At 42.4% G+C, this 27,494-nt stretch overlaps 1 protein-coding gene across 1 annotated transcript; it reads left to right on the forward strand.

The window, feature by feature from the left end:
• Positions 1–4,163: 4,163 nt before the first annotated feature.
• ARL6IP5 (ARF like GTPase 6 interacting protein 5) lies at positions 4,164–26,546 on the forward strand. Its single transcript, XM_007447645.1, has 3 exons — positions 4,164–4,452; positions 23,889–24,106; positions 25,999–26,546. Exons 1-3 carry the CDS (start codon positions 4,277–4,279, stop codon positions 26,169–26,171), a joined length of 567 nt encoding a protein of 188 aa, XP_007447707.1. The 5' UTR covers positions 4,164–4,276; the 3' UTR covers positions 26,172–26,546.
• Positions 26,547–27,494: the final 948 nt, after the last annotated feature.

Consider the following 27,494-nt stretch of genomic DNA (forward strand, 5'->3'; position numbering starts at 1 on the left):
CTTGGAGTGGGACAAGAATGAGATTTAGAGTCAAAAGAAACAGTTTAAATCCTTAACTCTCCACTAATTAACTATGAGACCTTGGGCACTTCTATCTTCATTTGTAAACTGGGGATGATAATGTTTACCTTGTAAGACTGGAATTAAATGAAACCCATAGTGTTTTCAAAATATAAACCCTAATCAGTCACATCAGCATCATTAGAGAACTTGTTACAAATGCAAATTTTCAGGCCCCACCCCCAACCTTCTACTAAGCTTTGGATGATTCTGTGCAAAATAAAGCTTCAGAACCACTGAAGTGGAATGAATGCATAAAGCCTGATAGGCACTCAGTAAATGTAGCTGCTAATAATAAATTATGATATTTAATCTCCTCTTTGTCCCCCAGTCAGGTTTAAGTCAATAGCGTTCATTGAGCTGAAAGTCAGTGCCAGGCAGTAAACGGAGGGATAGAGTTCACAGTCCACAGTACTTAACAGGAAACACCAGCCTCTCTCCAGGTCACACGTCTCAACATCAACTAAGAAACCTCTTTTTTTGCCTAGACTCCTCCGCAGATGGAAACTACTAAAGTTCTTTTTCAAAACAGGCTCATGTGTGCTGGGTCCCCAGCAATGCTACTTTTAGGAGACCTTTCCATTAGTGGCAGTGAGCATCACAGCCCCCTCAAATGGTAAAAACCAAAGGGTGCCTTGGAGATCACGTAGTCCAAACCCACATACTTTGTGAGGAGGAAGCTGAGGCCCTCCATGAACAGAAAGGGGCTGGCCCAGGAAGAGGTCTGCAAAGGCATCTGGCCCTGCTTGTGCCTTGGGACTAACACCCTGACTCACTGTGGTGGTATTTTGATAGATGACACCAGGCACTCCCACTGGCTCAGAGTGACAGATAAGAAATAGCCACCTGTCCTTGCCACTAATGAAAGTAACAGAGACATGCAAGCAGAACCTTGCAACAGACTTCATTTTAAATGGACTATAGCACAAACTGTTAGATTATCCACTATGGTTTTTATACAGACAGATAAATATCCTGGGTGGTCGTATCTAGAAGCACAGATTTGGACAGAAGAGCCCCAGAAAGGCTCTATGTTGAAGCCAATCTCCCTGAATGAACAATGGACAATGACAAAGAGCTGTGACTAAAAGCATTTCAAAGAGAGCCTGAAATAAAGTAAGGATTCCACATGTGTTCATTTTTATTTTAAATAATTTTATGATAAAGGTCGAAATGTGTAGTGGAAAAAAAAAGTCTCTCATAGTTAAACCAGAGAGAGAAGGATGGTTAATATTTTAGGAGAGAGGAAGAAAGGTATCATGCTATATACAGCTCTATCCAGATTTTTTTCATTTCTTTGTTTTTAAACCTCTTTGGAGGTTTAAACAAATAAATTAAAAAACATTGAACAAATGTTTACTGGATATCATTTGCCTATGATCAGTGAGTAATGCTATTATTACTAACAAACACTTGACAACTTATGGTCATGCGGTCCTGAGCAATTGGAAGGTAAAAGTTCTTGGTCACAGCTCCTACTGGGGTCCTACTGGGGCTCCCACACTGGTCTGGACCAAGATCGTTTACTCAGCTTGCCCACAGCACAGCTTCTTGAAATTCTTAAGCCCCAAGGAATTCTTCACCACCCTCTGACTTCCTGTAACTAAGAACCAAGCCCTGGCACACCTTTATTTAGTACTCCTCTCACTGTCTTGTATTTAAGTTTAGGTTTCTACTGCATTGCAAGATCCTTGAAGGCACAAGAAGACTGCATTCTTTTCACCTTTTTCACCTGGAAAGGACTCAAAATATGTGTTGGCGTCCTAGTGATATTTTTCAACATTTTGTTTTGCTATCAAGTCTATCCAGATACAACCAGAGCAATAAAATTGCAACTAGATAGAGAAAGGTCAGTGAATGTTCACTATAGCAGCTTAGAAAACAACTCAGGTTAAAGCAGTGTTAATACCATACAGATGAATCAAGTCCTGTATTATGATTAATAACAGTAACAGTAGTATCTAACAATGTGCAATTACTATACTCTAAACATTTCCCATCCAGTATTTTATTTATCTTCACCTGTATGGCAGATGTTCCTATTACACCCACTTTACACATGAAGAAACTGAGGCTGGAGGAGATTAAGTAATTTCTCCAAAGTCATTCAGCAGCAACGAGGGAGCTAGGACTCTAATTTTGCTCTCTCTGACTTTAAACCTTCCTGTTTTTCCAGAATCGAGAAAATGTGAGAGCTCAGGAACATTTTCACATTTTAAACTTTATTTAAAAAGCGTCATCTAGTGGCCATGGACCACTACAGGGCGTGAGTGGTGGGTGACCTGAGCGAGCAAAGCTTCATCTGTATTTATAGCCGCTCCCCATCGCTCACACTATTGTCTGAGCTCCGCCTCCTGTCAGCATTATGGTGAGTTGTATAATTATTTCATTACATATTACAATGTAATAATAATAGAAATAAAGTGCACAATAAATGTAATGCACTTGAATCATCCCCAAACCATCCCCCCACTCCATCGTGGAAAAATTGTCTTCCACAAAACCAGTCCTTGGCGCCAAAAGGGCTGGGGACCGCTGATCTAGGAGATATCTTAGCGATTGGATTCAATCACCAAACTTTCCTAAGCACCAGTGGCAGGAGTAATTTCTTAGAGTCACTGAAATTTTCTTAACTGGCTTCTGAATCATCAAGGGAAATCAAATTGTCTCTAGACTTTGCATTACGTATATTTTATGGCTTTCCAATTTTTTGAAAATTGGTAGTCTGAGGAAAGTGAATTCAGTTTTTAAAAACAGCACCACTTGAAGGTTTAAAGACTTCGTTATCTTACATGCTAGCATCTTAGAAATCTGCCTACCACACAATTAACCAAAATACTTTATTCTTATGCATCTTGATAGAAGGAGGTTTACTTTATCAACCAGCCCGTTAACTGAAAAAAAGATGACTCTTCAGAACCCCTAGAAGGAAATTTACAACTAATACATCTCTTGGCAGTTCTTTAGGCTGGGATACAAAGCTATCACGTAGATATTAAAATACTGTGCTCCCTTAGAGATGTTCACAGATAATTAGGATAAAACTAAGAAAGCAGGACTTCCCTGGTGGTGCAATGGTTAAGAATCCGCCTGCCATTGCAAGGGACACGGGTTCAATCCCTGGTCTGGGAGGATCCCACATGCCGCAGAGCAACTAAGCCCGTGCGCCACAACTACTGAGCCCGCGGGCCACAACTACTGAAGCCCGTGCGACTAGAACCCGTGCTCTGCAATGAGATAAGCCACCGCAATGAGAAGCCCGCGCACCGCATGGAATAGTAGCCCCAGCTTGCTGCAACTGGAGAAAGCCCGTGCGCAGCAACGAGGATGGAATGCAGCCAAAAAAAAAAAAAAAGAAAGAAAGAAAGAAAGAAAAAAACTAAGAAAGCTTTATCTGGAGTCGAATCCACGTTTCTGCCCAGAAAATACTGGGTGCAGAACAATTAGTTCACTGCAGATCATTGTTTAGTTTCAAACGTAAACAACATGCTCAGCTCAGGGCTGAAGTGACCAGAGTGCCCACTTCATCAAACCAGCACAGTAGTTGTATAATTTTGCCCTCACAGAACAGAGATAGAGAACAAACAAGAAAAGTGAAAGAACAAACCAGCCCTTCCGTTCTACACGTCCTTCTTTTCCATTTTGCCAGTCTCATTTCACTCATAGTGACTCATGGTGAAACAGAAACATGTGAATTGCATTCGGATGTGCAAAGGTTAGTAACTACTTAATTTTCAAAACCAGCTCATCCTCCAGAAACACTATAGTTGCCTTCCACTCCATTTCACTTAGATTGGCTTCTGAACAGCTGCAAAAATTGTCCTTAAAGTCCAGACGACATTCGTAGATTAGACCCTCAAAAGGGGTATTTTAAAGCAGGCTGTATTCGGACTGCCCGGGAAGGCATTGCCACTTCTCTTCAGACAGGGGATTTCCGCCGATTTCTTTCTGTTATTTCACCTCTGTTTTGCACTCTGCTCCTTGCTCTGTTGGCGGGCCCCCAGTTTTCCTGTAACCAACCACTTAGAACCAAACAAGAAGTAAAGAAGAGAAGAAACGCCCGCCCGCTCCCAATTTCCTTTGTTTCTCTGCCCACCAACCGCAGAGCCGACCGAGCCAGAGCCGCTGTCATCTTTAACCCAGCTCAGCAGATCGGTTGCCGCCACCGCCGCCGCCAGATTCCAGAAGCAAAGAACAAGAAGCTGGGAAGGGAGACATGGACGTGAATATCGCTCCGCTCCGCGCCTGGGACGATTTCTTCCCAGGCTCTGACCGCTTCGCCCGGCCGGACTTCAGGGACATTTCCAAATGGAACAACCGCGTGGTGAGCAACCTGCTCTATTATCAGACCAACTACCTGGTGGTGGCTGCCATGATGATTTCCGTCGTGGGGTAAGTGGGGTCCCCCTCCCGGGCACTGATCGGGGTCAGCACCGAGTGGGCTGTCGGTGCAAGATCCCGGGATGCGTAAACGCTCTCCAAGACCAGCTCCTGTCCTGACAACTGCAAGCGGCCAAACCAGAGGAAACCTGTTCGCAGGGCGAGGCCGCAGCAATCTGGGCCCCCCCCTTTTTTTTTTCCTGCGCTTCGGGCTGAAGAGTGATGGGGGATCCTGGGGTGAGGAAATGTTGCCAACCTCAGGCAAGAAAAAAATGACTTCTTTCCCGCTGTGCCCCAATTACGCTTTTGCTGGGGGTGATATTTGTAGCGCCCCAGTCTCTTAAAATTAAGAAGAAAGAGGAAAGTGGCGTAACCTTATGCTGGGGCTGGCTGGGGCGGACGCCGCCCTGGAAGGCTTGGGGCGCCAGGGTGTGGATGCGGACTCTGCCTTCTGGGGTGTTAGTGTAGAAGGGGCATCAGAGAGGCGACTCTCTTTATAGGTTTCTCTGCCTAATGCCTGCCACATTGTACGGGAAAGCTGAGCTTGGGAGCAAAAGGGTGGGTGTAGGGCTTCCCTGGTGGCTCAGTGGTTGAGAGTCTGCCTGCCGATGCAGGGCACACGGGTTCGTGCCCCGGTCCGGGAAGATCCCACATGCCGCGGAGCGGCTGGGCCCGTGAGCCATGGCTGCTGAGCCTGCGCATCCGGAGCCAGTGCTCCGCAAGGGGAGAGGCCACAACAGTGAGAGGGCTGCCTACCGCAAAAAAAAAAAAAAAAAAAAAAAGGGTGGGTGTAGCCTGGTGGCGCATCTCCCAGTGTGGGGTGAAGTCTACCATGACTTTAGAAACGGTGTCCTTTTGCTCTTTTTTTCTTCCAGGAGTTGCCAGGCATGGTCACTTTATCTTCACACCCGATCTTAAAATTGTGTCCTCTGTTATATGCGATTTCACACAACACCTGTTCTTCTAGAAACCACTTTTTCTTGTAGTTCACCCTTTAAGAAATGCTTCACTCACTTTTGCAAGATGGGGTGGTGATATTCTAGATCTTGCTGATCCCATGCATCTTTAAAGAAAAAAGCACTCTCAGACTTTATAAAGAAACCCACTTGCCATTAAAGAAGTGTCTGGCATTTCTATTTGAAAGCAAACACAGAGGGAAAAAGCAAGCTGGCCTGGGAGAAAGGAAAAATCTAAACTTGTAAAGTGTGGGAAAGGGCAAATAGGATGGTTTCTGTAGTTGGTTTGCTGCGTATACCAACTTTGGCATATTTATTGAGTCACTTCTCTGTGCCAAGCTTGGGCACACCAAGATCAATCACACATGAATCCTGACCATAGGGCACGTGACAGTTGTTGAGAAGATGTAGGACCAAATACCCAGCACAGGGGGGAGAGGGAGAGTTCACAGTTTCTGGGTGTGGTTCAGAATATTTGACCCCATGCAGAAGTGGACTCTCATCTGTGTGACTGAATAGACAATTACACAGATCCTCATGATGTGTTGCTTAAGGAATTTCCAACTCAGAATGGCTTGGTGTGTGGACAGCATGGGCTCTGAACCGACTCTGAATTATACAGCAGCCAAGTTAAAATTAGTTGGAGTCAGACAGGCCTGGAGCAGCTGCTTTCTGAACCTTCCCCTAGCTTTATGCTTAAGGCTTATTTCTCCGAACAATAAAAAAATTTCTTTAAAACAAAATCTCTGGTAAATAGGATTGCCTCTGTTGTTTTGCTTTCTTTTTCTTTTCTCTTTCTTTGTAAAGGCATCTTACCTGGGGTCTTTTTTTTTTTTTTTTTGAGGTACACTCCCCCAAAGCTAGATATAGGGCAAGATTTGACACAGACGAATCAAATGTACAGGAAAAAAAACAAAAACAAACAAAAAAACCTTGCTTTTCAAAAAGATGTACTGCCCAGATCAGACACAAGCTCCAGCAGCCTTGCTACCTTGATGGAATTCATTTTTCACTATGAATGCCCTGACTAAATATAGCTCCTTCATTGTGGTGTCTTAGCCTACTAACTCAGGCAGTTTGGGGTGTTGGCTCTTCCCATTTCCCTTTCCAAATAGGAGATGGGGATTAGCAGTCACACTTTTGACAGTGAAAGTGAAAAGTAGCCATTTCATTTTTTTTAAATGTCTTTACAATGGTGTGTTACTTTCTGCTGTATAACGAAGTGTATCAGCTATACGTATACATATATCCCCATATCCCCTCCCTCTTGCGTCTCCCTCTCACCCTCCCTATCCCACCCGCCATTTCATTTTTTAATTAATCTTATCTTTAAAAACTTACAAAAGATACAGGCTAGTAAGTTGTTTTGAAAACTGTGTGCCAAGTGTGGGATTCCCTTTGTACCCCAGTAAAACCTGGTGTGACATCTTCAACTGTTTCCTATGCAGCTACAAATGCACAGCCTGTAGTTCTTTCCAGATTGCACTTTTCTTCCTTTATAATTTAATAATAATAAAAGCTAATATTTATTGAGTGCTCTGTGTGCCAGGTACTTTGGTAAGTAATTTAGCAAATTCCCTCATACAACCCAATGAGATGAGACATTATTATTGCATTATTATTATTGTTATTATTAGACCTGAGGCTCTGAAAGTTTAAATGACCTGCTCAAAGTCACAACCCCAGACTCTTAACTATTATGCCATCTTCCTAGGAGTCATGAGGTTTGGAATTGTGGTATCTTAAAGCTGGAAGAAACTAAATGTCTTCAGGGTCAGGGAGGCTCATTTGATGCCCAAACGTTTCTCATTCTAAACAGAGCTCTCCTCTTTTGGTGATGTCAGTAGACGGGAGGGTCAGAACAGTGCTGGAGGCTGTTTGACTGGATTCTCTACTGGCATCTGATGGTTTCTCATGATATGTTGGTAGAGTGTGTGTGAAAATGTGGCCTGGGTGTTTCCCGGGGAAAGGACTGTGTTGGAAGTGTCTTCTTCAATGGTGCCATCCCCTGCTGGACAGAAGGGACCGCCAGGTCATTGTTGGAGGGCTCTCGCCTCAAGTCTAAAGACTTCTGAGAAGTGGATATTATCTAGCTCCAAAACACCCGGAAGGGCTGCCCAGAACACGATGGAGATTAAGAGGGATTAGGATAGAGACAGATTTGTGCCTGAGGGCCTGATCAGTCAGGGCCTGGTAATCCATGGTTAGAAGTTTGGTCTTCATCCTAAAAGCATGGTTTCCCAGGCATATGACTTCCACTCAGGAGATCTATTCTGCCTCTTAGATTAAGTCTAAGTCTCTTAGCTAATAGTCCTTGTGGGGGACAGTTGCCATATCTTCCGGCTCTTCACAGAGTAGAAAATAGTGGTTAAGAATTTCAGCACCAGAGCCTGGTTAAGTAAATTTTGAATCCGAACTACCAGTCACTAGCCATGTGACCTTGGGTAGGTCACTTGAACCACCCTTTGCCTCAGGTTCCTCATCTGTAAAATGAGACTAATGATAGTACCTGCATTGTAGGGCTTTTCTGAGGATTATCTGAGCTAATATAGGCAAGTTTCTTAGAACAGTGTCCGGCTCCTACTTTTTGCCTCACAAAATTTATTTTGGAGTTTTCATTATTATTTGTATCATTGTTGGTGTTATCATTAACTTAAGGAGAAACACAGATAGCATCTGTATCCCAGCAGCTCCATCCACCCAAACACCAGTCCCCAACTTACTCATCTCCTCCTGCTTCTCCTACAGAATTTTGCCCCTCACTCCCCACACGTGTGCACACATCTTGTCTGGTATTTACCCCACAGGCTTTTAATTTGTCTCTTCACTTGTCTTCACTCTGCACTATTGAGTCCTTGAGGCCAGAGACTGTGGGTTTTTTAATTAATTAATTAATTAGTTAATCAATCAATTTGACTATACCAGCTCTTAGTTGCAGCACGCGGGATCTTCGTTGCGGTATGCGGACTTCTTAGTTGCGGCATGCATGCGGGATCTAGTTCCCTGACCAGGGATGGAATCCGGGCCCGCTGCATTGGGAGCACAGAGTCTTACCACTGGACCACCAGGGAGGTCCCTGTGGGTTTTGTTTGTGATTATTTTTTTCTTTTTCTTGTTGTTGTGGTTAGCATTATTTATATTTCCTGGATCCCCAAGGCCTACAATACAGCAGATGTTTAGCTGGTGAATGCAAAGAATAAATAAATGAACGTAAGGTTTCAACGTGATCACGGGGGCAACTTTTAACGGAATAAATTATCTTGAAGCACATAGCAGCATGCCAGCACATAACAGCAACATGCTCCTGGAGTGATTCTAACTGGATCGTTGCTGACAGTGCTTACTACGTATTGGTTAGGATTACTATGGTGTAAAAATTCAATTTTAAAAAGTTTAGAATTCAGACTCTTTGCTAATTCATACTGCCTTGCAAATTTGGTGAAATACCCTTCTGTAGTGTTTCTCCACCTGGGTTCTGCTGACATTGGGGATCGTAGAATTCTTTGTTGTAGGGGGCTGTCCTGTGTATTGTAGGATGTTTAGCACCATCTCTGCTCTCTACTATGTGAAGATTGATAAGTCAGTTTTTTTTTTAATTAATTAATTAATTTATTTTTGGCTGTGTTGGGTCTTCGTTTATGTGCGAGGGCTTTCTCCAGTTGCAGCAAGTGGGGGCCACTCTTCATCGCGTTGCGCGGGCCTCTCACTGTCGCGGCCTCTCTTGTTGCGGAGCACGAGCTCCATATGCGCAGGCTCAGTAGCTGTGGCTCACGGGCCTAGCTGCTCCGCGGTATGTGGGATCTTCCCAGACCAGGGCTCGAACCCGTGTCCCCTGCATCAGCAGGCGGACTCTCAACCACTGCGCCACCAGGGAAGCCCTGATAAATCAGTTTTTACTTGTTTTATTAGTAAAACATAACTTGGAAAAAAAAAAGTGCCCTCCCCTTCAGTTGTGACAATCGAAAATGTCACTTATTGTTTGTAGATTTTTTGATGATGGCCATTCTGACCGGTGTGAGGTGATACATCATTGTAGTTTTGATTTGCATTTCTCTAATGATTAGTGATTTTGAGCATCCTTTCATGTGTTTGTTGGCAATCTGTATATCTTCTTTGGAGAAATATCTGTTTAGGTCTTCTGCCCATTTTTGGATTGGGTTGTTTGTTTTTTGATATTGAGCTGCATGAGCTGCTTGTAAATTTTGGAGATTAATCCTTTGTCAGTTGCTTCATTTGCAAATATTTTCTCCCATCCTGAGGGCTGTCTTTTCGTCTTGTTTACGGTTTCCTTTGCCGTGCAAAAGCTTTTAAGTTTCATTAGGTCCCATGTGTTTATTTTTGTTTTTATTTCCATTTCTCTAGGAGGTGGGTCAAAAAGGATGTTGCTGTGATTTATGTTATAGAGTGTTCTGCCTATGTTTTCCTCTACGAGTTTCACAGTTTCTGGCCTTACATTTAGGTCTTTAATCCATTTTGAGTTTATTTTTGTGTGTGGTGTTAGGGAGTGTTCTAATTTCAGTCTTTTACATGTAACTGTCCAGTATTCCCAGCACCACTTATTGAAGAGGCTGTCTTTTCTCCATTGTATATTCTTGCCTCCTTTATCAAAGATAAGGTGACCATATGTGCGTGGGTTTATCTCTGGGCTTTCTATCCTATTCCATTGATCTATATTTCTGTTTTTGTGCCAGCACCATTCTATCTTGATTACTGTAGCTTTGTAGTATAGTCTGAAGTCAGGGAGCCTGATTCCTCCAGCTCCGTTTTTCGTTCTCAAGATTGCTTTGGCTATTCGGGGTCTTTTGTGTTTCCATACAAATTGTGAATTTTTTTGTTCTAGTTCTGTGAAAAATGCCATTGGTAGTTTGATAGGGATGGCCTTGAATCTGTAGATTGCTTTGGGTAGTATAGTCATTTTCACGATACTGATTCTTCCAATCCAAGAACGTGGTAGATCTCTCCATCTGTTTGTACCATCTTTAATTCATCAGTGTCTTATAGTTTTCTGCATACAGGTCTTCTGTCTCCTTAGGTAGGTTTATTCCTAGGTATTTTATTCTTTTTGTTGCAGTGGTAAATGGGAGTGTTTCCTTAATTTCTCTTTCAGGTTTTTCATCTCTAGTGTACAGGAATGCAAGAGATTTCTGTGCATTCATTTTGTATCCTGCTACTTTACCAAATCCATTGACTAGCTCTAGTAGTTTTCTGGTAGCATCTTTAGGATTCTCTATGTATAGTATCATGTCATCTGCAAACAGTGACAGCTTTACTTCTTCTTTTCTGATTTGGATTCCTTTCATTTATTTTTCTTCTGTGATTGTTGTGGCTACAACTCCCAAAACTCTGTTGAATAATACTGGTGAGAGTGGACAACCTTGGAGCTCGTCTCTGGAGCTCCCGTACGTTTTGGGTTGTTGTGTTTTCATTGTCATTTGTTTCCAGATATTTTTGGATTTCCTCTTTGATTTCTTCAGTGATCTCTGGTTATTTAGTACTGTACTGTTTAGCCTCCATGTGTTTGTATTTTTTACAGATTTTTTCCTGATATCTAGTCTCATAGCACTGTGGTCGGAAAGGATACTTGATATGATTTCAATTTTCTTAAATTTACCAGGCCTTGATTTGTGACCCAACATATGATCTATCCTGGAGTATGTTCCATGAACACCTGAGAAGAAAGTGTATTCTGTTGTTTTTGGATGGAATGTCCTAAATATCAATTAAGTCCATCTTGTTTAATGTATCATTTAAAGCTTGTGTTTCCTTATTTATTTTCATTTTGGATGATCTGTCCACTGATGAAAGTGGGGTGTTAAAGTCCCCTACTATGATTGTGTTACTGTCGATTTCCCATTTTATGGCTGTAAGCATTTGCCTTATGTAATGAGGTGCTCCTATGCTGGGTGCATAAATATTTACAACTGTTATATCTTCTTCTTGGATCGATCCCTTGATCATTATGTAGTGTCCTTCTTTGTCTCTTGTAATAGTCTTTATTTTAAAGTCTCTTTTGTCTGATGTGAGAATTGCTACTCCAGCTTTCTTTTGATTTCCATTTGCATGGAATATCTTTTTCCATCCCCTCACTTTCAGTGTGTATGTGTCCCTAAGTCTGAAGTGGGTCTATTGTAGACAGCATATATACGGGTCTTGTTTTTGTATCCATTCAGCCAGTCTATGTCTTTTGGTTGGAGCATTTAATCCATTTACATTTAAGGTAGTTATCGATATGTATGTTCCTATTACCATTTTCCTATTTGATTTGGGTTTGTTATTGTAGGTCTTTTCCTTCTCTTGTGTTTCCTGCCTAGAGGAGTTCCTTTAGCATTTGTTGTAAAGCTGCTTTGGTGGTGCTGAATTCTCTTAGCTTTTGCTTGTCTATAAAGGTTTTAATTTCTCTGTCAAATCTAAATGAGATCCTTGCTGGGTAGAATAATCTTGGTGGTGGGTTTTTCCCTTTCATCACTTTAAATATGTCCTTCCACTCCCTTCTGGCTTGCAGGGTTTCTGCTGAAAGATCAGCTGTTAACCTCATGGGGATTCCCTTGTATATTTGTTGTTTTTCCCTTGCTGCTTTTAATATTTTTTCTTTGTATTTAATTTTTGATAGATTTATTAATGTGTGTCTTGGCATGTTTCTCCTTGGATTTATCCTGTATGGGACTCTCTGTGCTTCCTGGACTTGATTAACTATTTCCTTTCCCATATTAGGGAAGTTTTCAACTATAATCTCTTCAAATATTTTCTCAGTCCCTTTCTTTTTCTCTCCTTCTGGGACCCCTATAATTTGAATGTTGGTGTGTTTAATGTTGTCGCAGAGGTCTTTGAGACTGGCCTCAATTCTTTTCATTCATTTTTCTTTATTCTGCTCTGCAGTAGTTATTTCCACTATTTTATCTTCCAGGTCATTTATCCATTCTTCTGCCTCAGTTATTCTGCTATTCATTCCTTCTAGAGAATTTTTAATTTCATTTATTGCGTTGTTCATCATTGTTTGTTTGATGTTTAGTTCTTCTAGGTCCTTGTTAAACGTTTCTTGTATTTTCTCCATTCTATTTCCAAGATTTTGGATCATCTTTACTATCATTACTCTGAATTCTTTTTCAGGTAGGCTGCCTATTTCCTCTTCATTTATTTGGTCTGGTGGATTTTTACCTTGCTCCTTCATCTGCTGTGTGTTTTTCTGTCTGTCTTCTCATTTTGCTTAACTTACTGTGTTTGGTGTCTCCTTTTCACAGGCTGCATGTTCGTAGTTCCCATTGTTTTTGCTGTGTGCCCCCAGTGGGTAATGTTGGTTCAGGGAGTTGTGTAGGCTTCCTGGTGGAAGGCACTGGTGCCTGTGTTCTGGTGGATGAGGCTGGATCTTGTCTTTCTGGTGGGCAGGACTGCATCCAGTGGTGTGTTTTTGGGTGTGTGTGACCTTATTATGATTTCAGGCAGCCACTCTGCTAATGGGTGGGGTTGTGTTTCTGTCTTGCTAGTTGTTTGGCATAGGGTGTCCAGCACTGTAGCTTGCTGGTCGTTGAGTGGAGCTTGGTCTTAGCGTTAAGATGGAGATCTCTGGGAGAGCTTTCACTGTTTGATATTATGTGGAGCCAGGAGGTCTCTGGTGGACCAATGTCCTGAACTCAGCTATCCCACCTCAGAGGCACAGGCCTGACACCCAGCCGGAGCTCCAAGAGCCTGTCAGCCACATGGCTCAGAAGAAAGGGGAGAAGAAAAGAAAGAAAGAAAAAATAAAATAATGATATTAAAATAAAAAATTATTTAAAAAATTAAAAAGTAATTAAAAAAAGAAAAAAAAAAAGAAAGAAGAGAGCAACCAAACCAAAAAAACAAATCCACCAATGATAACAAGCGCTAAAAACTATTCTAAAAACAAAAACAAAAAAACAAAAACAAAAACAAAAACGGACAGACAGAACCCTAGGACAAATAGTAAAAACAAAGCTATACAGACAAAAATCACACAAAGAAGCATACATATACACACTCACAAAATGAAAAAAAGGAAAAAAACCCAAATATCTATGAATATTAAAAAAAAAGGAAGAGAGCAACCAAATCAATAAACAAATCTACCAGTGACAATAAACTCTAACTACTAAACTAAGATAAACATAAAACCAGAAATAAATTAGATGCAGAAAGCAAACCCCAAGTCTACAGTTGCTCCCAAAGTCCACCACCTCACTTTTGGGATGATACATTGTCTATTCAGGTATTCCACAGATGCGGGGTACATCAAGTTGATTGTGGAGATTTAATCTGCTACTCCTGATGCTGCTGGGAGAGATTTCCCTTTCTCTTCTTTGTTCGCACAGCTCCTGGGGTTCAGCTTTGAATTTGGCCCTTCCTCTGCGTGTAGGTCACCTGAGGGCGTCTGTTCCCGCCCAGACAGTACGGGGTTAAAGGAGCAGCTGATTAGGGGGCTCTTGCTCACTCAGGCCAGGGGGAGGGAGGGGAACGGATGCGGGGCGAGCCTGCGGCGGCAGAGGCCAGAGTGACGTTGCACCAGCCTGAGGTGCGCCGTGTGTTCTCCCGGGGAAGTTGTCCCTGGATCGCTGGACCCTGGCAGTGGCGGGCTGCACAGGCTCCCCGGAAGGGAGGTGTGGAGAGTGACCTGTGCTCGCACACAGGCTTCTTGGTGGCCGCAGTAGCAGCCTTAGGGCCTCATGCCCGTCTCTGGGGTCCGCGCCGATAGCCGTGGCTCACTGGAGCTCCTATTAGCAGCGCTCTGAATCCCCTCTCCTCGAGCACCCCAAAACAATGGTCTCTTGCCTCTTAAGCAGGTCCAGACTTTTTCCCAGACGCCCTCCCAGCTAGATGTGGTGCACTAGCCCCTTCAGGCTGTGGCTGTGTTCACGCAGCCAACCCCAGTCCTCTCCCTGGGATCTGACCTCCGAAGCCCGAGCCTCAGCTCCCAGCACCACCACCCCCATCCCCGGCGGGTGTGCAGACAAGCCTCTCGGGCTGGCAAGTGCTGGTCGGCCCCGATCCTCCGTGCGGGAATCTCCCCGCTTTGCCCTCCGCGCCCCTGTTGCTGTGCGCACCTCCGCGGCTCCGAAGCTTCCCCCCTCCGCCACCCGCAGTCTCCGCTCGCGAAGGGGCTTCCTAGTGTGTGGAAACCTTTCCTCCTTCACAGCTCCCTCCCACTGGTGCAGGTCCCATCCCTATTCTTTGTCTCTGTTTTTCCTTTTTTCTTTTACCCTACCCAGGTATGTGGGGAATTTCTTGCCTTTTGGGAAGTCTGAGGCCTTCTGCCAGCGTTCAGTAGGTGTTCTGTAGGAGTTGTTCCACATGTAGATGTATTTCTGATGTATTTGTGGGGAGGAAGGTGATCTCCACGGCTTACTCCTCCGCCGTCTTGAAGGTCTCTCCTTAGCTAAAGTACTGATACTTCATCTCCTTGTGGCCCATGGAGGTGTTACCACTGGGTGGAAACTAGAGTTACCACTTTTTGCTTTTAGTCGCTTGAGATGGTAAGGAGTTTCTTCTATCTGAAAAGAGTATTACTGTAATCTTTTCAAAATGAGTGTGGTCCCGGTACTTCCCTGGTGGTCCAGTTGTTAAGAATCCATCTTGCAATGCGGGGGATGCCAGTTTGATCCCTGGTCAGGAGACTAAGATCCCACATGCCACAGGGCAAGTAAGCCCATGTGCCACAACTACTGACCCCACATACCACCAGGAAAGATGCTGTGTGCAACAACTAAGACCTGGTGCAGCCAAAAAATAAAAATAATTAAAAAAAAAAATTAGTGTGGTCCCGTAATATGTTCTAGGCTGGTAGCCATCAGCATCTGGTTTTAAGAAATGGGCAGATTGTTTGCCCCTTTTACTTCAATAAGGAAGAAAAACCAAGTTTCTAGCTGGTAGAGGAAGAAAAGAAAGAGCCCTCGGATGGATGGGAATGTATTAAAACCTTTGCAGATGAAATCAATTGCATAAACATGCTGAAACCTAGTGGAAATGTTTCTGAGATTCATCAGCCAATTCTACAATACTACTCTATTTGTGTTGTTTCATTTGTTCACTCCACAAAGAATATGAGGCATTTACCAATTTCTCAGGCACCGTACCGGGAGATACAGTGGAGAATGAGACAGCTTGGTTCCTGCCTTCACCATGTTTATAGAGGCACCAAGAGGATGCTGAACACATAAGAATTAATTTTTATACAAGTGCACAAAAACATACACGTATATAAACACACATCATTTTCAACCTGACTTACCTGATCTCCCCTATACGTTATGATGCCAAATCGCAAAACTCTCCGGTGTCAGAAATGAGAGAGGCATTGAGTATGTGGACGGGGAAAGGATTATTAAACAGAACCATCCTCACCTGCAGCACAGATGCCTTCTACTCAGTTGGACAAATATTTGCTGAGCACCTGCTACTTGCCAGATACTGTTGGTGCTCTGAGGATACCAGCAGGGGTACAAGTCCACCCAGCCATCCCAAATCCTCCCAGAATTAATCTCTTCCTGCCCTTCCACGCACTTTTATTTGCACTTGAGGCAGTGCACATGGCATGCTGGCACATGTCGTTCTGGGGCGGGTCATGTGTTTCTTCTGAGTACTAAAACGTTAAGAGGTCTGTCAACACTCAGTGAAATTTTAATCTCAAAATTCTTCCTCAAGTAAGAATTCTTTTGTTAAATCATCTTCTGACACTATGTATATAACCTTGTTCTTCTCAACATCTCCCCATACACACTTTATTTTTTAAAATATTTCCTGCGGTTGATAGTTTCTATCCCCTTTCCCTATATAAGAATTTACAGTGATTCTGGGTAAATGTTCAAGTAAATAGGCTCATTGGGGGCTTCTTTTTTGCCCCTTTCTAAGAGGGCAAAAGCTCTCGATCAACTTACTAGGGGCAGAGAGCTCTGTACAGGAAATGCAATTCTAAAAGATGAACTGGACCTATACCAAATTGAACAGCACCATTGGAGATTTTTTATTTTCCTTTTGGACAAATGAATCACTCAGCTTCAGAATACTTATAACATCCTCCCCTGGCTCTCGTAATGAGCTTGGCTTCTTGTTTCAGGGAACACTTCCGTGCCGGTGATCTTAAGAAAAAACCTGTAGGCTGCATCTCCGTTCTGCAAGCATTTACCATAAATAGATAGGATTTCCTGGCCTTTTCTCCCAGGGGGCATTCATGAAATGGAGACACCTGGAAGACAGAAAGCCCATCTGAAGTGGAAAACCGGGGCTTTGGTTCCTGCTTCTACTAATCTGCTTTGTATCCCATCAGTGAAGTCCTCGTCTGCAGGAAACAAAAAGGAATGCAGAAATTGGGGTTAGTGGGAGGTAAATAGACAGAAACTGCTTGTCGGAAGGGAGTTTATGTGTCACCAGGCTCATTAGCATTTGTCCAAACCCCTGTCCTCTCTCCACAGTGCTGTAAGAACTTGCCATGTGACAACCATTTAATCAACTCCACTAAAAGCATTCAGAAAGAACAGTTTGTAAACAAATATTTTTCCACTTGAGTTCTAAAGCATTATTGTGAGATTAACTGTGGGTTCCTAATTGTTGAAGGCAGTGATCAGTGTACATGAGGGTTCATTATACCATTCTCTCTACCTTTAGAAATTTGCCGTAATAAAAGTTTAAAAAGGATCTTTTGCAGTCTAATTAGTCCCTTGTATAGTGACTATTTGAAGATCCATGGCTAGGGGAGGGGTGAGACTCATGGCTTCTAACCCAGGTCCAAGCTGTTGTTAATAAAAAATAAAACCAGCAATGAGCTTGATAAATACAAAAGAAAACACGGAGGTTCATATGTCTTAGAATGGATACTTTTTACATGCCACCTGCTGCCAAGACAGTGGATCATCTGGATGTGTTTAGTTTGATGGGACCAATACACACGGTGTGATAAGTACTCAGTATACAGCGAGTACGCAATAAATAGTATGAGCTGAGCTGATTCAGTTGGTTAGGAAAATCTCAAGGTTAGGTTACTTTAACCTTTCTGTGACAAAAGAGTCTGATCCCTGCCCCACCTTAACTGCCTGTGATCATTAGACCCAGGAGACACTGATCACGTTTACTCAAAACTGATTTGTACATTTACGTTTGTCCTTTATAGTCAGAGATAGTTCTTGCCAGGAAGGAAGCCGTGTTGGGAAACCAAAATAACCACAGAAAAAGGTTGGGATTATCTGAGGAATCCAAGGGCAAGAGGGCCTATATAGACAGGTCTGCAGGTGGATGAATCTCTCTCTGTCCCACCCACTCTCCCTCCTGGCCCCCAGCCAGCACTAGTGACAGAACTTACAAAGATTCCTCCTTCCAGCGAGCCCAAGGGTCCTGTGATTTCATCTGATTATCTCCTATGTTTGCATAGGATTTTTTCCTACTTTCGGTTTTTGTTTTGTTCCTTTCATCACAACTCTGTGAAGGTACAAAGATGGTTACCATTTCTACAGCAATAGTGTACAGTGAGAATAATCGCGATTTGTCCAAGATAAATCTCTTGTCACTTAATTCGTGGCCATAGAAAGTTGCTGAGCTTACTTTAAATAACATGAAAATGTGCTAGATTCTTACTTCCCCTTTTTCTTTCTTTCTACAAATATTTACTGAACTCCTGCTCTGTGCCAGCCACTGTGCCAAGTGCTGGGGAGAAAATGTCACGGTCCCTGCCCTCATAGCGCTTAGTCTCTAGTGGGAGACAGAGACATTCATCCAATATTCATTCAAATAAATATCAAACTGCCACTGGGTTCAGAGCTATGAAGAAGAGGCAGACGGTGCCAGGATGTGGTCAGAGAGACTGAGAAAAAGCTGATTAAGCTGAGATTCGAAGAAGATAGGAGTGAATCAGGCAGAAAGAACGGCTTGTGCTCGGGCCTGTGATGGCCAGGGGCAGGGTAAGTTCTAGAGACAGATAGGAATGCCAGCAGATGGCGTGCAGAATCAGGAGGCAGTGGTATGAGAAAGCTGACAGGCAGGGATGCTGTACCCCTTAGCCATCCCTCATACTGATGATTAAAATTGTCCCTTCGTCCTGGGAGATGCAGCTTAAGCCAAATTGCACGCTTGGCGGGTGAAGTGTGACTTGAATTTCCGGCCCCATTTACGCCGTCAGCTCAGCCCCATTGTCCCAGGTACAAACTACATACCCTGGCTGCAGAGGCAAGCAGGGGCCAGACCCTGAGGGGCCTTGTAGAATGTGGAAAGAATCCTGTTTTTATCCTAAGAGTGGTGAGAAGCAAGAAAATGGATGGGTGGATTCATACTGGCAGTGACCCCTCTGGTTGTTTAAGAACCTCAGAAAAACATCACCAATTTAGAGAAGTGCACTGTGAGTAAATTGTTCCCCCCTTTCTTGGTGAGTCAGGCTTCCTCAGGAACCAAACTGCCAAAATAGCTTTTCTGGGTTAGAAAATTGGAACTCAGTGCAAAGCTGCTTCTGCTGCTCAGAAAATATTTCACCACCTCTTTGGCTCTTGTTGGCATCACAGCATGGCAGGCGTTACCAAACGTGCACTTGAGTCAATCTGAAGATCTCTGTTTGGGTAAACTTTTATCACCAGCACTGCAATTGGTGGCCTGGGGACAAATTTATTAACTTATCTATTCCTTACCTTGCTTCTATGTAGAATGAGGTGTGTTTTCAAGATCCATCCTAGCTCTAAAATTCTACTGTTGGCCAAAATTTTTTTTTTTTTTTTAGCAACTTGTGCTGAAACTATAGCCATAGCTAGCTGAGTCATGTTGGCAAGTTTAGGACCTGTGTCCACAGCCACTCATAGCCGCCTTCCTTTAGAGAGAAATGAGAATGCTGAGGGATTTCCCAGAATGATCCTTAGTTGCTTACCCCAACTGGAAGGATAGGGTTCTAAAACGGTTGAGGGGGGAAATCTCTGAACTGGTTAACAACACAGAATGGGTTATATTATGAATTGCTGTCACAGTTACATCAACTGGCACTGTTTTTCTCCCCCTGGATCCCTTTGACTATGTTTCTTCACTGCCCTGGGCCTCAGTTTATGCATCTGTTTAATGGGACTGGGGTGATTCCTCTTTGACCAGTCTGCTACAGGATTCTGTGATGGGATTCTAAACCTTTATACAACTGTCAGTGATTCCACCAGAATTTTTAACTATTACATTTATCTATCAACTTTTTAATTGGATAGGATACCTATGTATGTAAGTATATATTTTTAACTCACAAAAGAAAAACATATTGTTTTTGTTTTGTAAAACTAGGTCCTATTTTCAACAAAGATAGAAAATCACGATCTCGCTCTCTTTTCTCTCCCTCCTCTCTCCCTCTCTCCTTTGCTTCCCTCTATCTTCCTTCCTCCCTTCCCCCCTCTCTCTCATTCACAGACAACCAAAAAATGAAATGGCACCCATCGAGCCCAACGGCAATTGTCCACATGAAAGCTGGGGTGGCACATTTATGGAAGTTTTGTCCTAAAGGTCCCTGGGCTTCATTGTGACTGACGTCACTAAGAACCCAACTGTTGAGTAAAACAGCTTTACTCATCTCAGTCGAAAACTGGTTCCCAAACTCCTGCACTCACTGGAAAATGAAATTAATCTCTGGAGGGTGGTCTATTTTATTTTGCTCCAAGTAGAGGGAGGTGCCAGGGCAGTGGGAGTAGTGTGCATTTTGCCCTTTCTTAGAATGGAATTGCCCTTAAGCGAAGTAAGGAAGGAAATCATTTCTGCTCCAAGTAACTTTGTTCATTTTTTCCAGCTTGGAACTTTGGTTTAATTACAGATCATGGCTGGGCACGTGGTAAGCTAAAACCACTTCTGTAGGACTCTGCTCTGTTCCTTTTCCTTGAACATGAGCAACAGGAACAGGTGAAAAGCAAATTTGGAATTGCTTGAGTCAGGCCTGGATTTTTCATTGTTCTTTGTCCTGGGCTTTATTTAGGCATTCAGCCTAGGTATCTACCTCACTTGTCCCGAGAAAAATAGAAACAGCTTGGCATGCATTTTATTATATGCTACACCTCGTGAATTATTATTTTAACAGATATTCTAGGAAGAACTGAGCCGGAGACCTTTGACACTTTGCCACCAACCAGCCATCTCCTATTTGCAGCTTATGCAAAGGAGTTTCCTAAACTTGAACCCTCTGCTCTGCTTCTTTGAGTTAATGTTGATTTTGTCAACATCAAGGCTATGTAAAAGGGTTTGTCTCTTTCAGGCACCTTTCCCCCATTTCTTTTATTTTTAAATATCAATTTTGTTTTTATTTTCAAGTAATACATGGCTATTGAAAAAATATGAAAATAGAGATAAGCAAATGGGAATATATTACCAATGATCCTATTACCCAGTATAACTACTGGAGTCTTTTGGTATCATTTCTCTCAGAATCTTTTTGGTGCTAGAAATGAAATTTATTAATCTGTGAGAGTTTCTGAGCCTCTCTACCCAGTCTCCCTACCACTTGCTAAAGAGGATTTTGTTTTGGCCCTGTCCAAGTCTTCCCTTCCCCAGACCTATAAGGAAATTTTTGTCTTTCCCAAACCAATTCCAGGGTCAAAGCTGGAGACAGGTATAAGCCAGATAAAACTGTGAAAAATTAAAAAAAATGAACAAGGAGACGAAGAGACCTAAATAATAAAAAACTGATGGAGGAGGACAGATAGACTAGCACGTGTGCTGGAAGGTGCGAAAGCTTGTGGGGCAGGTGGTGGATTGGTTACAAGAGGATCTAGAGAATGGGCAGGAAACCAAGGTTTGGATGGGAGAAGGAAGAGCTTGGCTGTGCGTATGAATTGAAATTGCATTAATGTTATTGGAGAGATGAGGCAAGGTAAGATTGGACTGTTGTAGTTGGCCTGTCCCAAGCCGGTGTTGTGGGGCTGAGGAGCAGTTACTTTTATATCTTTTTTTTTTTTTTTTTAATTTATTTATTTATTTATTTTTGGCTGTGTTGGGTCTTCGTTTCTGTGCGAGGGCTTTCTCTAGTTGTGGCAAGTGGGGGCAACTCTTCATCGCGGTGTGCAGGACTCTCACTGTCGCGGCCTCTCTTGTTGCAGAGCACAGGCTCCAGACGCGCAGGCTCAGTAGTTGTGGCTCACGGGCCCAGTTGCTCCGCGGCATGTGGGATCTTCCCAGACCAGGGCTCGAACCCGTGTCCCCTGCATTGGCAGGCAGATTCTCAACCACTGCGCCACCAGGGAAGCCCCCCCTTTTTTTTTTTTTTTGAATTAACCATCCCATAATCTTTTTTCTTTTCTTTTTTTGTTTTTTAAAGATCAGGTTTTAGTTTTTATTTTATCTTTTTTTTAAATTTATTTTTATTAGCTGTACTGGGTCTTAGCTGTGGCACACAGGATCTTTTCGTTGCTGCGGGCGGGCTCCAGCGCGTGTGGGCTCTGTAGCTTGCAGCGTGCAGGCTCTCTCGTTGGGGTGCGCGGGCTCAGTAGTTGCGGTACACGGGCTTAGTTGCCCCACCGCATGTGGGATCTTAGTTCCCTGACCAGGGCTTGAACCCGTGTCCCCTGCATTGCAAGACGGATTCTTAACCACTGGACCACCAGGGAGGTCCCCTTTTACATCTTTATATTTCATTTTTTATATGTTCATTTTATTTCTGATTACAAAATAATTTACGAATTGCAAAAATTTCTACTTCTGAGTTATATAACATAGGTGCTAAATCCACCTACTAGAGAGAATTGTTGCTTTTACCCAATCAATATATTATTGTCTTCCCACATTATTAAGTATACTTTGACTTTTTGAAAACAGTTGTATATGCCACCATTTAGTAAATTGTTGGCCACATAGGTTGTTTCTAAAGGTTATAAATCATAAATACCACTTGTGTGGATACTGTTACAATTCAGTCTTTGCATTTTTATTCACTTCCTTAGACTATTCTAAAGAGGAGATTTTTGCCTTGAAGGATATAAGTATTTGCAAGAGTTCTGAATGAAACAAGCAACTTATTATTGTAGGGGTTAATTTTAAATTACATGCTACTACTTTTACCACTGTTTAACTCCGTGCATTTTGGTAGAAATTTTTTACTTTTTCAAAGGAGTTTGACATAACTTATGTCCCTGATTTCACCCATTAAGATATGCAATACTTTCACTCCTATTTGAAACTATTTAAAATAGCTTTTTTTCAGGAGGCAGAATCAGAGCTAAAATTTAAAGGGATTTTTTAAAAAAGAATCTTAATTGTCCTAAATATGCATCCCAATATGAATATGACTCCTTCATCTGTTCTATTTCAGAGAAGGTAAGCTCTGGGCATCACCTTTCATTATCCTGTCTTCCAAATCAGTGATGTTAATATTCAGAGCATGATGATAACACACTGACCCTCCTTGTCCTTCCCAAGCAAAATGCTCATTAGCCTCTTAGAAGGGTAAAAAGTTAGTAATTCATCATACTTGCTGACCACAAATGTCTTGTTAAGGATTTTGTACACACAGTGGGGTGGGAGGGTTGGGCTGAGTGGGGCTACAATGCCCAGTCACTCTCACTTATGAAATACTTGATCTAAATTTCCTCTTTATAATGTGTTTCCCCCATTATCAACAGTAGAGTAACCTTTGCTTCACGTAACAATGAAACTGGAGGTTCTATGCTTGGAAATCTCAGTTGATGACCCATCTCCTAATGATACTCTGGGCCTTTTAAAGAATTATAATGGCCCCTCTATGCCAGGAGTCATAAACCCAAATGCCTCCATGGGCCAGGCAGCTTATGTAAGAGAGCAGTGCAGGGGAGCTGTTAGAAAAACAATATTAACGGCAGCTCACTGGGGGCCTCTGTGTCAGAGATGCCATAGATATTGGGGCTCGGGGGTGAGGGCTGAGGCTAAACGGAGAGCATTTATTCTATCTAAATGAGAAGGCACTCCAGCCAGTGGCTGACATGGGAAACTGGGCCCAGTTTTGTGAGATTTTCTTGTTTCCAGGAGAAGCAAGAAATCCCAAGATTTATGGATTAAAACACACACACACACACACACACACATTGGGATTCAAGTAAAAGTTTAAAAAATTATTGCACAGTCCAAACACAAGTGTGACTGCAGACCTGATCGGGCTCATGGAGCCCACTGTGTGACCTGTACTCCACATTCATCTAGCATGGCAGCTTCTAGGAGGATTTAAATAAGCCCTTGGAGCTCAGAAAATATAATCAACGTGTACTAGAGCCCAGGATGTATAAAAGCTAAAGACATCCCATCCAAAAGAGGGGCTCTAGTCTTTTAAAATGCTGGGCCTCTATTGAGACGGGCTATTCGATGGGAGCCACACTGCCTCCGTGGGAATCTTTGCTCCACCATTTTCTAACCTCTGTGCCTAAGTTCCTTCCTTTGAGAAGTAAATTGATAGCATCTACCTCATCAACATATGATTAAATGAGACAACTTATATAAAAGGCTTAAGTAGGTGCTTTGTTGTTACTCTTCCTCCCCTTCCTCCTTTGCTTCCTCCTGACCTGGGCTCCCTCTTTTTCCATATCCCAGGTTCCTGAGCCCCTTCAACATGATTCTTGGAGGCATCGTGGTGGTGCTGGTGTTCACGGGCTTCGTGTGGGCCGCCCACAATAAGGACATCCTCCGCCGGATGAAGAAGCAGCGCCCCACAGCGTTTGTCATGGTGGTCATGCTGGCCAGTTACTTCCTCATATCCATGTTTGGGGGAGTCATGGTGTTCGTGTTTGGCATCACTTTTCCTTTGCTGTGTAAGTGAACCTGGGCCTTCCTTTCCTTGTATCCTAGGCGCGATCATTCAGTGGGAATTAATCTAACCTGTTTCTGAGGTGTGCTGGCAGGGCTACAACATGATCAGAATTTTCTGAAACGGCAGATCAAGGCCTGATAGTCCATTAATTGCACAAATACAGTAAACAAAACAAGTACGGATCGCAAGTCATACAGCAGAAAAGTGGTATAGCCTGCACTGGAACCCAGATCTGTCTGATATCAGAGTCTGTTCTCAGGCGTTCAGTGCCAGGCATCCTGTGGTGACAGAGAAATGGATGTTTACTCTCTACTTACTCAGAAGATCAGAATTAGTGTTGAAAGTTTTGTAAGTTGGCCCAGAATATAGATACCAAGTACTCCAATTCTGGTGAAGAGAAATAGACATTTTCTAAAGTCTGTATGCATTGTTTACCGAGATTTCCAAGCACTTGAAGCCTGAAATAGAGAACAGATAAAATTCAAGTCTCATCAATAGAAATCTGATTAAAATTATAGTGTATTAAGTGACAGGAATATCCCTCTAACTTTTAATAGCATTTCACCTGTGCCACTGTACCATTAAATAAAATCAATTGCTTGTTTAAGGTTTGTTAGATTAAGCCCAGAATATTTATATGTGAATCTCATACCTTATTGGATAAAATAATTGAATCAGTAAATTCAGACTTTTTGAAATACTCTTAAGGTTTTCTTTATGTGCTACAGGCTTAGTATTTCAGTGATTCTGCTTAAATGCACAGCTTGTAAAACACAAGCCAGGGTAATGAAATGTAGCAGAAGTCGAGAGTCAAGGGTCCAGGTTTCTATTCCTAGACCTGCTGGAAACCAGCCATGTGATCTGGACCAGTTATCCTCTATGGGCTGTAGTTCACTCATCTATAACAGAAGGAAATTAGACAATATCAGTGATACCCAAACTTTGATGATTGGGAGAATCATCCAGGATGATTGTTAAAAATATAAATTTGCCAGCTACCTCCCTTGGAGATTTTGATTCTTTGGGTCCACAGTGGTGCCCAAAGAACCTGTAGTTTTAGAAAGCTTCTCAAATGTTTCTAATGGCCACTCTAGATTAGGAGCCTCCAGAGAGAACACACATCAGTGCGTCTCAAAATGAAGGTCCAAAATCGCCTACGTCAGAAGCATCCACAATGATTACATTCTGGCATCCTACCTCAGTCTTAACAGTCTGAATTTTAGGTGATGAAGACTGGGAATTTGCCTACTTAACCGTCTGTCCAGGTGATTTGTATGTACACAGAAGTTTGAAAACTGCTGGTGCAGATCACCCAGTGTGTCTGTTTAAAATACAGACTCCCAGGACCATCCCTTTAAGATTCTGGTTCAGGAGGTCTAGGGGAGAGGCCAGAGAATCTTTATAAACAAACTCAGGTAATTCTTAATATTCAGGCAAATCTGGGGAACACCAGGTTACATAAGGCCCATAAAACCCTTAGCTTTTTATCTAGACATCTATACCCAACACTATGGAAAACTGCCCCATAGCAGACATTTTCTAAGAGGACTTCACCTGCATGCGTCCTGCAGGGACAAAATACAGGTAATCCCTGAACTGAGCATGAGCTCTTTTCTGGAATGCTTAGTGTTCAGTTGCTTTTTAGTGAAGTTGGAATCGCATGGATTCACTTTGAATTTCAGGGCATTTAAGTAGCATCTGAAAGGTAATGATATCAATGTGTGAAGGGAAGAGAGTGGCAGGCAGATTATGAAGTCCAAGGATCCATGTGGGGACTTGGATCAATGGGAGAACCAGACTGGACTGTAGCTAACAGAGAAAGTTTCTGCTACAAGCGTGAAGGGAAACAGAGAACAGTTGCTTTGATGCTAACCACGTTTCACTTCCCTGTAGTGATGTTTATCCACGCATCGCTGAGACTCCGGAACCTCAAGAACAAACTGGAGAATAAAATGGAGGGAATCGGTCTGAAGAGGACGCCCATGGGCATTGTCCTGGATGCCCTAGAACAGCAGGAAGAAAGCATCAGCAAGTTCACTGACTATATCAGTAAAGTGAAGGAGTAAATAGAGCTGACCTGCTGATAGGGTTGCAGCAGAAATCGAGTTGCAGTTTGTCCTTGTCCAGACCTACTTTCCGTTTGTGTTTTTGAAATACGAGGTGCACAAACCATCCAGCTATCCATGGCAGCACGCACGGAGAGGCCACCCTGTTCTCATCTCTGCTGTTACAGAGAAAAGGCCTCAAACTGAAAGAAACCACCCTCCTATTATGTCTGAAGTTTCAAGTGTGTTTATGAAAGCTGATAGGAAATGGGTCGCACTTATTTCTTAAGGGGAATAAAAGAAAAGAATTACGGATTGTACTGCAACAGTATGGTTATCTTGTAGGAAAAAAGTAATTGTCAAGGATCAAGGCAATATGAGTAAATGAAAAGACTACTAAAGGAGAGGATGTCATGCATTAGCCTGTTTTAATCCCCCTCAGCATCCTTCAAAAATATTCCTTCCTTAGGATTATAATATGTGGGGTATAAAGTAGTTTTTATTATTCTTTAAAATCAAAGGTGATCTCGATCACTTTGCCTCCTGTTTGATGTGCAGTGGATAAACCAGTTGTTTCTATTTTGTTTATAAATATAAAGCTAGCTGTTTAGGAGAATATTTTGTCAACCTTTTGTAAATTTTTGAAGTGCTAGTAATATGTTCTCACTAGAAGGCATTTGTTGCAAACTAAATATCCTCTTCTTTAAGGAGGTTACAGCTCTGTAACCTGTATTATTCTTGACGGTCTTGTTAAAAAACAAACAAAAAAATCAGAATAAAACTTGAGTTTCTATTGCACAGTTTTTGTTGTTATAATGACAAAAAGGTGTCCAAGATAATGTGTCCCTTTTTTCTTCACTGTTTAGTTGTTAACTGGAATATTTAGAAAGAAGGAAATGAACGTGCATTTTACCAATTCCTTAGGGGCAGAAAGAGGACAATAATAGCTGATCTTTTGAAATCTGAAAAGCATCTTTAGATGACCAAGCAAAAAGACCTTCAAAAGTGGGAGTGATCATCAGCTTCTGCAGTTCATAAAAATATTAGATAGCACTTGGTACAATTATATGTTTTTATAGCTAGACATTAGAATTAAGATAGCATGAGTTTATATTTTCTATTACTTTCTTCCTTTCACTTCCCATGTATTTAGAAATAGATGATACAACATGTTTTCCTTGCCAATTGAGTGATTTCATAGATGAATAGAAAATATTTAGCTTTCCCTAGCATGGAATTAGGACGACATTTGGAGCAGTACTTATTGAAGAGACCCTGTATGTCCTAGAATAAGAAGCAATGCATATGTCGCTCCTGCTTTCTTCTTGCATTTTAATTTCTTAG

The sequence above is a fragment of the Lipotes vexillifer genome, unplaced genomic scaffold (genome assembly GCF_000442215.2).
Source record: "Lipotes vexillifer unplaced genomic scaffold, Lipotes_vexillifer_v1.1 scaffold1008, whole genome shotgun sequence".
NCBI lineage: Eukaryota > Metazoa > Chordata > Mammalia > Artiodactyla > Lipotidae > Lipotes > Lipotes vexillifer.

Excerpts from the sequence above, each read along its gene's own strand:
- ARL6IP5 (XM_007447645.1), top strand. The coding sequence starts at position 4,277 with ATGGACGTGAATATCGCTCCGCTCCGCGCCTGGGACGATTTCTTCCCA. Across the intron at positions 4,453-23,888 it reads ATGATGATTTCCGTCGTGGG|GTTCCTGAGCCCCTTCAACA; the intron begins GTAAGTGGGGTC and ends TCCATATCCCAG. Across the intron at positions 24,107-25,998 it reads CATCACTTTTCCTTTGCTGT|TGATGTTTATCCACGCATCG; the intron begins GTAAGTGAACCT and ends ACTTCCCTGTAG.